The 13,823-nt window shown below is 32.6% G+C and overlaps 2 protein-coding genes across 2 annotated transcripts; both read left to right on the forward strand.

Annotated features, from left to right (window-relative positions):
* Positions 1–885: 885 nt before the first annotated feature.
* LOC129309711 (transcription factor IBH1) lies at positions 886–2,275 on the forward strand. Its single transcript, XM_054951395.1, has one exon. It carries the CDS (start codon positions 1,213–1,215, stop codon positions 1,774–1,776), a length of 564 nt encoding a protein of 187 aa, XP_054807370.1. The 5' UTR covers positions 886–1,212; the 3' UTR covers positions 1,777–2,275.
* Positions 2,276–10,081: 7,806 nt separating this feature from the next.
* LOC129309393 (crocetin glucosyltransferase 3-like) lies at positions 10,082–12,016 on the forward strand. Its single transcript, XM_054950963.1, has one exon. The coding sequence runs from the start codon at positions 10,459–10,461 to the stop codon at positions 11,893–11,895; it is 1,437 nt and encodes a 478-aa protein (XP_054806938.1). The 5' UTR covers positions 10,082–10,458; the 3' UTR covers positions 11,896–12,016.
* The last annotated feature ends 1,807 nt before the right edge of the window (positions 12,017–13,823 follow it).

The raw sequence follows: 13,823 nt of genomic DNA on the forward strand, positions 1-13,823 counted from the left end.
TAATTGAAAATGATTCCACTCAAGCTTTCAAAATTTCTAACTTTCAAATGGGTACATATGAATATTTTTAAAAATGTCAATAAGAGTTAGTCAGGATTTGAGTCTATTTTTAACAAGTTCGTAAAAATTGAATTAAAGAGTCTTCATTTTTGCAACCTGACTTTTAAAAATTACAGCCTAAATAGATAACTTAAAAAGCCTAACGTGTGTTCATGATTCAAAATATTTTACTCCATTGATTTCCCCCCTTTGAATGTGAATGAAGGGTGTGGGTTTTCAAATGTTATTATGGTTATCGTGTTTGTTGAAAAGTGTCATTTGGCCTTTGAAGGATGAGAGAGAGGGAGAGAGAGCATGGCATTGAGGGATCATGCGACTCTTCTTTTTTTTTCTCTCCATTTCCCTCATTTTCACTGTTCATTAATTTTATCATTTAAAAAAATTATTTAATAAAAAAATTTGAATAGTGAGAATAGAAAAAGTGAAGGAAAAGAGCGGAGACACTCCTGATCCGGCATTGAGCCACAGCCACTGAAAGAGCCACAATGTGACATTGTACTTATGAGGACCTTCTCTCTCTCACGGCCACGTCCATGTGACCTCAACATTCTTTCCCTTCTTAAAAGCAACCTCTTCTCTCTCATTTTCCCTTTTCATGCATCCCATTCATGTATCGTCTCTTCATATTCTTCATCCCTTCCAATATCACATATTTGCATTTCTTTCCTTTTTTTTTTTAATGTTTTCACTACTCATTAATTAATTAACTAATTACTTAAAAATCTATCTTTTCCATCAAGTTTCCTTATATTCCTTTATTCTCTCCATTATTTCGATACCTATTCTTCAATCACACCTTAACGGCTTTACCCCTCCATTTACCCCCACCCCCAATATTATAACTCTCTCTCTCTCTCTCTCTCTCTCTCTCTCTCTCTCGGGCTTTCAGTTTGTACTTTGAAATAAGAGAGGAGGACCCTTTTGTTTTGTGTCACAAGCAAATCCCAACTTCCAATCCAAACTGAGAAAAAGTGATTTGTGTCAGAGTTTGTTGTACTAGGATAAGAATCCCCGCCACACACCCAGATTTTAACTTCTCTTAGCTTTCTCTTTGCCTTCTGGTTTTTCCTTTTCTTTCCTTTCTCTTTACCGTTTTTGGTTTAGGATCTCCGCTCTTCCTTGTACGTATTTTCACGTGCCCACAGCACAGCCATGACACCACGCGAAGGCACCATCTTCACCGCCAATCCTCTTACTAAGATGAATTTTGCTCGCAGATTTTTGAGATCCTTGTCCAGGATGAGGAAGGCCGGACCGTCTTCAGTATGCGTGATGAGAAAGCGAAGCGAGAGAATAAAGATGGCGGCTTATTGGTGTATGGCTCGTGCAGTTGGGCCGAGGAGGGCTTGGAGCCGAGCCATTCTGATGAAGCTGAGCCGAAGGAGACGACATCACCATCATTTCTCGATGATGATGGCGAGGAGAAGGATGAGGGGAAAGATCATCAGTAGTAGATCAAGATGGTCATCAGGTAAGATCAATAAGACGAATAAGAAGAAGAAGAAGAATAGAACTGGTGATTCTCGTCCTCATGATGAAGATGACGATGACGATGACGATGGGCTCATGAAAAGGCAGACAGACAAACTAAGAGAAGTAGTGCCGGGAGGGAAGCTGATGGATATTTGCAACTTATTGGAGGAAACTGCTCATTTTGTGACTTGCCTTGCTTCCCAGGTTCACGTCATGCAAACCATAGCTCATCACTCTTCCTAGTGACTCTTCATCATTCCTTCATATGAAGGTGATGATCGTGACAAGCATCTCACAGACATGAATTGAAAATGGAAGATTTTGGAATTTATTAAGCTGATGCCATGATCATGATCAGATGGAGGGGAAGGGGGCCGATATATACATCACAGGTATATATTAGTTGCTTACACATCTCTGACAAGGATATCATCATCGTAAGGATACATACATACATGCATACATATTCCTTATATAATTTCAGCCGTAATAATATATATGCCTCTTCATCACGGGTAAATGCTACACACACTTACGCAAATCTCTCTCTCATAAAATTAGAATTTGGTGGGATCTGTTGAATACATGTATTGGGCGTTTGTGGTAAGATAATATATGTGAGAGAGGGGTAGAGAGAGAGAGATGCATGAATATATCTATTGGTTCGTGTATTTGATGCACATCCTTTGTATTCTCTCTAACACAGTTATTTAATTAATTTTGAGATTGTTGTTTAATTAGTTATCCTGTGCATGCATTATTCTTGTCTTAATTATTTTATACTACTGTCTAAACATTTATGCAATGGTGTGTGGTTAAGTTGTGTGATGGTGTGTGCTTATACTTATACCTGTGTTATGTATATGTATCATTTAATTAATTAATTAATTAATAGTCTTGCTGCTGCAGCCAGCAAAAAGTCGCTTAATCCTGTTAATATGAATCATATATGCTTGTGGCTGTTTTGGTTTTATTGTAATATATTATGTTTATAAATCACCAAAAAAACATCTTTTAATTTACTTTGTCGACAAAGTTAAATACGACTCATTATCTTAGTCTCCCAATTCCTAATTCTCTCTTTCTGTACGTTTTAATTAGATCTCTAGAACGTTGATTATGAATTAACCTAGCCTTATCTGTGTTTTCATAATGTGCGTACCTAGCGTACAATGCTTGTGCATCGAAAAAATTGATTTATTTATTGCGGCCGGGTGCTAATAATGCACACTTTTTCTGGGGGAAAATTTCATTTAAGACCCGCTTTGATCATAGTTAATAAAAAAGATAGCCCTAAAAACTCTGAAACTTTCCTTCAGTTCAAGGGTATTGAAGTGAAATTAAGATGCTGAGAAAAATGACAAAATTAATCCTCTTTTAAATTAATAAAAAAAATAGTTAGTAGGGAAATTAATAAAAATATGTAGGCAAATGAACAACTTGTCTTAACATAAAAACAACATTTAAAATAAACTAAGTGAAAGTAACGTTATAAACAACTCTAGTAGGCCATGAACAACAATTTGTAGAGAATTGAGTAATGGTATGTTGGCAAATGAACAAACAACTCTAGTAGGTCAATGAATAATAGTTTGTAGGGAAATAAACAACAATGTGTAGGCAAATGAACAACTTGTCTTTACATGAAATCAACATTTGAAATAAAATCAAGTGAAAGTTACATTATAAATAATTCTAGTAAGCTAATGAAACAATAGTTCATAGAGAAATGAACAACAATACATAGGCAAATAAACAACTCGTTTTAACATGAAAGCAACACTTGAAATAAAATCAAGTGAAATGAACATTATAAACAACTTTAGTAGGCCAATGAACAATAGTTCTTAGGGAAATGAGCAACAATGTGTATGCAAATGAGCAACTCATCTTAACATGAAAGCAACGTCTAGAATAAAATCAAGTGAAAGTAACGTTATACACAACTCCAATTGGCCAATGAACAACAGTTCATAGAAAAATGAACAACAGTATAAATGCAAATAAACAACTCATCTTAACATGATTTAAATGACTAGAACCAACATTAAGTCATGGCATAAACAACAAAGATAAGGCAATGAACAACTTTATTTATGGAGATGAACAACATTATGTAGGGAAATGAACAACTTGTAACATCCCAAATTCTTACCCTTTGAGTTAATTAAGTTTAATTATATTTTAAGAGAGTTTAAGATTATTTATATACATTGAAAAATGATTTATAATCAATTAGGGCTTGGAAGAAGATAAAAAAATGAGCTATTTTTATAATCAAAGATTTTAAAAGAGCAAACAATAATATTTTTGAGTAATTGTTTTTGCATTAGAAAGTAGACATCTAAATCTTTCTATAGACTCCTAATTCATAATTTTTGAAGATATGTAAAATTAATTATGAATTTTTAAAGTTGAATCAATGAAGCTGTACTATTGGCCGCAGTTAATAGCACTCTTAGCCACAACCAATAGCACGTTTTAATATTTAAATTTTTTGTTGTGAAACAAAATAGAAGAGGTGAGTTTTTAAGAGGCTTAGGGAAATTTTTTAAGAGCACTAGGATTTCATAAAGAATATGTTTAGAGCACATTTTGTAAGCCTCTAGTCACGGTAACCTTCCATAATCCCTTTTCTACCTTTTAAACTCCTCTTTATGTTGGTTTTTGTAAAAATTATGTTTGGATTTTCGTTTTTGAGGATGCCTAACCATTACGTCTGAATGATAAGGTTTGTTTGAATTAAATATGTAACACATCAAATTTTTTTTTTAAATAATTTAACTCAACCATAGTTGGGTTACAACCACCCAACACATTTTTATATCAATAATTTCAATATAAAATATTTTATAATTGGCTTCAACTCACACATTATAACATTTTAGATAAATTTTTACCTCCCACATGCCATTAGGCTAAATCACATTTGTCCATCCTTATACTCCAACAAGTAAACTAATCACATTTGTCCATCCTTATACTCCCAACAAGTAAAATAAGCAATTTAATAAATTTTCAACACAAGCAAGTTATTTGGCCTTATAATCATACCATTTTAACCAATTCAAAGTAAACCAAATATTAAAATTACAGTCATCCAAATTGTACCAAACATAGAAATAGTTTGAAAAGCATGATTACATTTATATATTCATATAATTGACAATAAACAAAAAGCCCTAATATTGGCAATATAACACATTATAAATCATAATTTAAATACCCAAAAGAGATAGTGGATCTATACCACTAAGCCTCTGGGACTTCTCTACATGTCACTCGTGGCTTTTCTCCTGAAAATTGTTAACCACATAATGAGACTCAAAAGTCTCAGTAACCAAAGCCAATTTATGATAGTGTATACAAACAGTTAAGTGTGTGCTTACTAAGTGAGAATTAAAAATAATATAATTCCAACAAATATAAAAAAATATTACAATATACACAAACAACCATCCTTATATCCCTCCATTAACCTCGAGCCGTAGCCCTCACTCGGTGCTAAATTACCCGGCCAAAGGTAGATTAGCCCGAGCCCTTACAAACCACCTATTGAGCTCCAATAGGGGCGTACCACGTGGCACATAAATACAACAATAATAGCAAGTTTTCAACACCTCTACAATAATCAAACAAATTCATAATAATATTGCACAATTATATAATATTACAAAATTTATAATTTTCTTAATAATCACCCAATTAATATGAAGTAACACAAATCATAAATAAAAGCATGGTTACCTTGTGCTTTTTCAATAAATTATTTCTTAAAATTTCTCTCTCACCACAATCTTCACTAGTAATACAATTTACAAATAACATATTATTTATTTCAATTTTTAAAACTAATAAAATAATTCTAATAATAGAATTAAAAATATAACATAATTCCTAATCTCAATCTTAATACAAATCTATAGTTAATACTATTAAGTAAAATTTTTAACTCCTCTTTTAATTATTAATAAACATTAATAATCTAAAAATCAACTTCTAAACTAATTTCTATTATCAAAATTTTCTTTTTATTTCATAAATTCGTACCTAAAATACCAAAAATTAAAAATTGATTCTCTAGCTTAGAATCATAATCCTATAACCATAATAATTCATTTCTCATCCCAAATAATCATCTAAACCTCAATAAATCAACATATATTTTCAGATTTAGTTTAGAATTTGATCCATAAGCCACAGATTCAAAGATTATCAATAAATTTATACTCTAGAACATTTATTATACTACTGACAACCTCAAAAATCATATTTATTCAACATAAATTCATCCCTCTTCCAGATCTTAAATTTTCTACCACTACAAACTCAGAAACCAAAGAAGAAGGATGACTAAGAAAAAATTTTAAAACACTTACTTAGTCTTGAAAAGCTTAAAATCACACCCTAAATATCCTATTAAAAACTCTTACCTTAAAACCCAGCACCGGTGAACTTGGCTCACAGATGCTCTCTCTGCCTCAGCTCACGCACGAAAGAAGGAATGAAGAAATGAAGGAACAGGTGAGTTTTTATAAAAATTCAATGGGTCCCACACATTTTTTTATTATTTCTTCTTTTCTCTTTCTCCCCTTTTTTTTAATATTATTATAATATTCATTGTTGATGTGCGGCGGCCGAAAGTTTCCTTGTTCTTCTCCTTTTTTGTTTTTACACTTTTCTTTTCTTTTTTTTATAATAATAATAATAATATTTTAATAATATTTTTTATTATTATTTTTAATTAATTATTTTTTTAGAATTATATCCTAAGTTAGATTTAATAATCATCTCTTACTAATTTTCTTACCTCTAAATATTTTTTTTAAATTTCTATTAACCCAAATTAACTATTAAAATTTAAATTGGGATGTTACAAAATAGGTGTTATTTAGCTGGTTTTAATGATAGTTATCATAAGGGAGTGCTTAGATTCAAAACTTAAAGTTGCTTTGGGTTAGATTAAACTAATTAAAATGGTTTAGAGTTAACCCAAATGCTAAATAGCTAATTTAAATGTAAAGAAGGTTGAATAAGCTATTGAGAATAAGTTTTGGTATTGATTTTTGCTTAATCACACCTAACAAGGGTATTAGGCTTGAATCATGATTAAGGAATAATTAATGACAATTAGTCATTAATGATGTTTAATTTCTAATTGTAGATTTGATTGCTCTTAGAATTTTTTGATTGCTTAAGAGCTTCCTTAAAGTTTGTAAGATCTCCAGGTGAGACAAGTAAGGTTGTTATTACTAATTCTCCTTAGGTTCCAAACATCATAGCAATTATCAAGTTTGTTAAATTTCACAAATGAGATCCTAAGTTTTTAATATTTTAAAACATCCTAAAAATTCTTCATAAGCAAAAAATCAAAGTTTGATTAATATGTGAAAGCATGAAATTTCAAAAGAATCAAGGCATTTGCTAACATTTGGAAAACAGTGAAACAGTGCAAAAAAGGAGGCATATATGGGCACAATGCATTGTGGTGCATTACACGATTTTGACAGCAATTGGGCGAACTTTTGATATGCCTTAATTTTCCATCCAATATTTAATTGACATGATCTAGATGTCTATAAAAAGCTTTTTTTTAGCTCTAGCTAATGACTTTGGTTTTACAATCAAATTATCTATTAGGTAAAAGTTGGACATTCTTTTCAAAACTCACTTCTTTTTAACATTTACACATTACTTGAGTGTCCAAAACTTCTATCAAAAGTCAAAAGCTATAAACACCACCCTGACTATACTCAATAGACTAAAACGGATCTATGCAATGCACCATGTCACTATCAATACACATTTTTCATAACTTAACTCTTTAACCTCAAAAACAACATGGGGAGCTCCAATCACAAATTTCATTAATTAATAATCACAATTCAAGTGTCATACACAACTTTTACTTGCATTAGTATTGTGGCCTTATTATAAATCTCACAATCAATACATATACACCCTAGGGCTTGAAATACACTATGTAATTTAACAAAACATATAGTGTAAGTAAGTTACAATATGAATTATCCCTAGCTGGCAATATCATGTAAAAATATACACATTAATACTCAAAAAGAAAACGAGGCCTATAAATAGGATAGTATTCTTATGCCTCAGGTTGTTTCCCTCTATCCTGTCCCTTTGAGCTAGTTCTTATAATATTAAAGATAGTGAGGTGAGTACAACCACTCAGTAACTAATGTTCATTTAACTCATACTAATGCATGCCAATCAATTTAAATGCAAGTGGTAAGATATTATTCTCAATTCATTTAGCATGATCAAGAAACACTAATCACAATTCTCATTCATATTAACATGTATTCATAAGATAATAACTTATTAACACATTTTCACATAGATATAAGACTAATCTCATGATTTTCATTACTAGGGTTACAATATAGACAATCATGTGTCCTTTTATTTCTATATACATGATTATACCTCTTTTATATCTTTCTTATGCCTTTGGCAAGAAACTGTGGGCTAAAACATTAGGATCGTTTATGAACTGAGACTACCTTAGCCAGAACACACATGAGAGGTTACCTAGCCAATGTTGCCTAACTCATTTGTGAATTATGGTTTTTCTCATTTCTCACACTATTGGATATCATTCTTCCTAGACTAGCTTTCTCATTGAACAAGTAGATAACTAACTAGGTTTGAGTCCCTCATTGAACTAGTAAGACAATCCCTTATTAAACCAGTAGGACGATTTGAATAACAAATTTAGGCTAACCATCGAGCTCTGACGGAAGCCTTACCATGTGGATTTTAATTTTCTACTCTTCTTCTTAGGTAAATTCCTACCTCATGATTATGTAATGCATAAATATGCAATAACCCATAGCATGCAAGTGTTTACTACCTAAGCATACTCAATTATCTCAATGTGCTATCATTACACTTATTATGTTATTTATTGCATAATTACATTTAATATGCATCATTGAACTCTGCAACACATTATGTCATTGAACTCCTTTATGACATAATTGTTGAACTTCACTTAACATACAATATAATCATTGCACTCCATCACAAATTGCATCATTGAACTCTAAATAAAACAAGTCATGGCACTCAATTAACATTATTTCATAGAACTTTACATTTTCACTATTATTATACTTTACCTATTTACAATCATTGAACTCATAAAACTATAACATAATTTTTTAAACATTTCATGCCACACTTGCATTAAGAAATTTCATACATTTCACTTGTAAAGCACAAATTAATAAATCAATTGACACGCAAAAGTATAAGAGAGAATTTCCTGATTATCACAAACCTTTAAGAGGTCAAATATTTAACTCCTTAATTACACACTCCCAAAGGTTTCACAAAATGCTCAAAATGACACAGTAAATCAACACTGATTGATGCCCTCGACAATAGAGTGCCTAGAGAGATCTTAAAAGGAATGATCAAGTTGAATGGTGAGGCTTTAGATTCTCGTAGCCTCATTTGATGAACACTTCGACAACCATGTTCAGATCCCAATGCTCAGACTTATCGGAGGACAAGAAGGACAACGAGAGAGATGAGGAGATGATAATAAAGAAGATTAGAGATGATTACAGAGAGAGGGAGAGAGGATAAAAAATATTTTAAAAATTATTTTAGGGCCCACGAGTAATATTTTATAATAAAAAATATTAAAAAATTCAAAAGTGGCCCCCACTAACAAAAAATTTGACGAAGAAAACACCAGGGTGATAAAACCAAAAAATCTTTGAAATTGAGGGATATAAATGACTCATGGTTGAGTTTAGGGTCATTTATGAATTTTTGCATATACTTTGAAAATAAAATTGACCCTTAACTCATTTATTCATGATAGTCAATTTATAGGTTGATCTACTCAAAATGATAAGAAGTGACCCTTTTACCCAAAAAAAATGTTATTTATATGCTTTTTGTTGGATCAAGAGTTCTTCTTGTAATGTTATTAATGTAAATTTATACTTCAACTATTGTCATATTTGTCACTGAAGAAAATTAGTACGAAAATAGAGTTTCTACTCAATGTATAGTTCATGAGTTGTTGGAGTGTTGATGGAGAATATTATGTCACAAATAAATGCTTTTATATGAATATTAAATGTTAAAAAAAATGTGAATGGAACAGTATTAGTACAAAAAATACTTTTTATTATCTCTCTCTAATTAACAAACGTTATAATTTTTAAACGGCGGAAACAACATTGTTCTGATTTAATTAGTTTAGGAGAATATTGCTCCTTTAAGAATAATTTAGAGACAAAATTACATCTTAATTCATAAAAAGTGAGTCCAATTAACTACAGTTGATGGATGTTTAAATGGTAGGAGCAATATTACTCGGATTTAATTAGTTTAAAAATAATATTGTTATGATGAGTAATTTAGGAACAATATTTGAATAATTTAAGGGCAAAATTATATATTAATTTTTTAAATAAAAATATTTTATATTTTTAAAAGCATGCAATAAAATGCAGATGTCATAGTTTTGCATTCTGCAAGTCCTTCACGAGTTTCTTCCTTTCTAACCACAACAGTCAATTACGGCCATTCATTGATCGACTGACTCTCACATCTTCCTTCCGTCAAATGTCTCCTCTTCCTACTTCTTACTATCAATCTCGTGGATTTAAGGCATCATTTCATTCTAGCTCCGAACACTCCCCTAATCACTCCTTATCTTTCATAATCAGAAATATGTTTAAATGAAAGTGTCTTTGCCTAATTTAGAGCAGGAAGCAGTCTTCGACTATTCAACTCCAAGTGAAAGAAAATGTAGGGGCCACGCCATTTAAGCCTTGGGCTGGGCCCTCCAATCGTGCTGGAGATTCCATTAAATTCATTCCCTCCTGGTAGTGCTATCTCTGAAACCGTAATTGAAACTTGAGCTCAATTTGCGCTCCAATGGCGGAGAAGAAGGAAGGTCATATTGTGATGGTCCCTTTCATGGCTCATGGCCATCTCATACCCTTTCTGGCTCTAGCTAGACTTATCCACCAACACACCTCGTTCTCCATCACCATAGCCAACACTCCTCTCAACATCCAACACCTCCAATCCGCCATTTCCTCTTCTTCCTCCGATCTCCAGCTTGCTTCTTTACCCTTCCAGCCCATCAGCCACGGCCTTCCGCCCAACATAGAGAACGCAGAGAAGATCCCTCCTCCTCTATTTCCAAACCTGGGTCTTGCAGCTCTGAGCCTCCAACCCCATCTTCGATCCCTAATCTCCAGAATCACCCAAGAAGAAGGTCGTCCTCCTCTCTGCATCATCTACGATGTCTTCTTAGGCTGGGTATCCGACGTTGCCAAGAGTTTTGGCACCAAGAGCATTGCGTTCACCACTTGCGGTGCCTATGGAACCATTGCTTACATGTCTATTTGGCTGAACCTTCCTCATCGGAAGTCCGACTCCGACGAGTTTTATGTTCCGGGTTTCCCTGAAAATTACAGATTCCACCGCTCTCAGCTTCATCGGTTCCTGAAGCAAGCCGATGGCACCGACACTTGGTCCCGATTCTTCCAAACCCAAATCGCTCTTTCTATGAAATCCGATGGGTGGATTTGCAATACCGTTGAGGAAATCGAGCCGTTAGGGTTGCAACTTCTAAGAAAATTCATCGGATCCCCTGTCTGGACCATCGGGCCTCTTCTTCCTGCAAATTCGGGCATGGATTTGAAACATCGCGCTGGTAAAGAACCTGGAATTCCTCTAGAAAAATGCATCGAATGGCTGAATCTGCATCCTGAGCGCTCTGTTCTATACATTTCTTTCGGGTCTCAGAACTCAATCAGTGAAACCCAGATGATGTCATTGGCCCAGGGATTGGAACAGAGCGGGAAACCGTTCATCTGGGTTATAAGACCACCTTTTGGACAGGACAAGAACCGAGATTTTGAAACAGAGTGGTTACCAGAGGGATTTGAAAATCGAGCTAAAGAAACCAAAAGGGGGCTGTTGATTCGAAATTGGGCACCTCAATTGGAGATTCTATCACATAAATCAGTAGGTGCGTTCTTGAGCCATTGTGGGTGGAATTCTGTGTTGGAGAGTCTGAGCCATGGAGTGCCCATAATAGGGTGGCCATTGGCAGCAGAGCAAGCTTACAATTCGAAGATGGTGGAGGAGGAGATGGGGGTTGGGGTGGAGCTCACGCGCACCGTAGAGAGCGTGATCTCCGGGGAGGAAGTGAAGAAGGTGATACAGAGGGTAATGGAGAGAGGAGAGGAGATAAGGGAGAGGGCGAATGAGATTGCAGAACAGATCAGAAGAGCAAAGGAAGAAGAGAATGGATCTTCCGCAACGGCAATGCATGATTTTGTAAGAACTGTTGTATCCTAGTTTGGCGGGTTTGTTGGTTAATTTTGAATTACTTGTGGGCTTATGGTTATGATACACCACATGAACTGTTGTTGGTTAAGTGGACCAATTAATTCATTAGATGATGAAATAATTTATTTTATTTTTTAAGATTTGCTCATGTCTTACTTTTATCCTTGTATCTTTGAAAGGATGTTCTCAAATATAATTTATTTTTTAACCTGACTAATTCAAATATCATCTATAAATTTAACTAAACAACATTTCATTTTTTTTATTAAAAAAAAAGCACATCGACTATTAAATTATAGGTAATGTCTGAAATTTAAACTTATTTATAGTGAAATATCTCATTTCAATTTTTAAAAAACAATATGATATAGCCATTGTTTTTAATAAAAATTAGTTTTGACTGCTAGTTAATAAAAAATAGTAATAAAAAGAATTTCAAAATTACAATAAATGAATCAAATTAATATATAACCCAAAAATTTTAAAAAAAGGATTAAGAAATTTTTATTTTTTTATAATTTTTTATATCTTTTTTTATATTTCTAATTAATTAATTATCAAAGTTAACTTTTCTTAACAACCAAATTATACCATTTTTAAAAATCAAAAGAAAATATTGTATAAAAAATAAGTTTAGAATATCAAATACTACTGACTTAATGGTTTAAGAGCCAATTTGTTCTTCCATCTTTCATTTTTGAAAAAGTTTAAATATCATTAAATATATCTGAATTTACAGATCTATTGGGAAGCCAAATTACCTAATCTTTGCTATAATTATAGAATACATTTGAATAGATAAAAAATATGTAACTAAAAATTTAAACGTACCTCAAATAATTTTATTCTTTGCATCACATTCTCTATTCAAATATGTTATTATAAATAATTTAATTTAATCATAGCTTTTATATTCAGTATTACCAAGTTATATGCCATTACACAAACTTAATATTATTTGAAAATTCAAATTTCATTTTCATGAAATACCATGTAATATATTGCAATACACACACACATTAACAATATCAAGATTGTATCCCAACAAAAAATAATCAAGTGATATTCTGGAAAGGAAAAAAAACTATTAGATATAGTTCACTTAAAATTAAAGATACGTCAGTATAATTTACCCAAACACTTTCGCCCAAAAAAAAAATTTACTCAAACACTTAAGTTTGAGATAGTAATGATCTAAATATCCAACGAACTGCAAAACCATGGTGGAGTCTGGTGGATAGCGAGCTCTAAAAGGCTAGAACTTTCAATTAAAAAGCCAAAAAAAATTTAAAAATCAAATAGAAAAAGCAAGTTACAGGTTGATTCTATGGAACAATAACCAACTAGGATGACAAAAAAATACTATGACATGAGCGAAAAAGGAGTAATGTTTTCAGGAAAAATAGTTAAAAAAGACTCCACCAGATTTGAGATTGCTAAGAAAGACTAAAAAATTTGAGGAAGGTCTTGGTCTTGTGGTACCAATAAATAAAATAAACAATTTCCTTAACCAAAACCTCTCCCTCTCCTCTCCAACTTTGCTCCATGTGATTTCTAGCATTGTTAAGCTATAACTCAGTGATTTCGATGACAATGACGATGACGGATGGTTGTGATTTTGATGGCAAAGGCGATAATGACAAAAGAGAGTAAGGTATGGTTTTTGTTTTGAGGATGGTGGAAAGGGGAGTGAAGAAGGTTCAAACCCTAGGAAATTTTATATTCCTTGTTGAATTTGATGAGATTGGGTTGTTCAATCTAGCCCCATGTCTTCTCTTCCGGACATTTTCCTAACTACTTTTTGAGGGAGGATTTGACCACCGGTAGTAGTTCTTCATATATTGAAACAAAATTTTAGTGTTTTTGGGAAGTAATTTGAAGGTGGATAATGCTTAGAAGATTTTAGGATCCTTATATTTAAGCCTAGAGTGTGGTGT

Source organism: Prosopis cineraria, unplaced genomic scaffold (assembly GCF_029017545.1).
Source record: "Prosopis cineraria cultivar Desert tree isolate PC_DT_omini unplaced genomic scaffold, ASM2901754v1 PC4, whole genome shotgun sequence".
In the NCBI taxonomy this organism is placed as follows: domain Eukaryota; kingdom Viridiplantae; phylum Streptophyta; class Magnoliopsida; order Fabales; family Fabaceae; genus Prosopis; species Prosopis cineraria.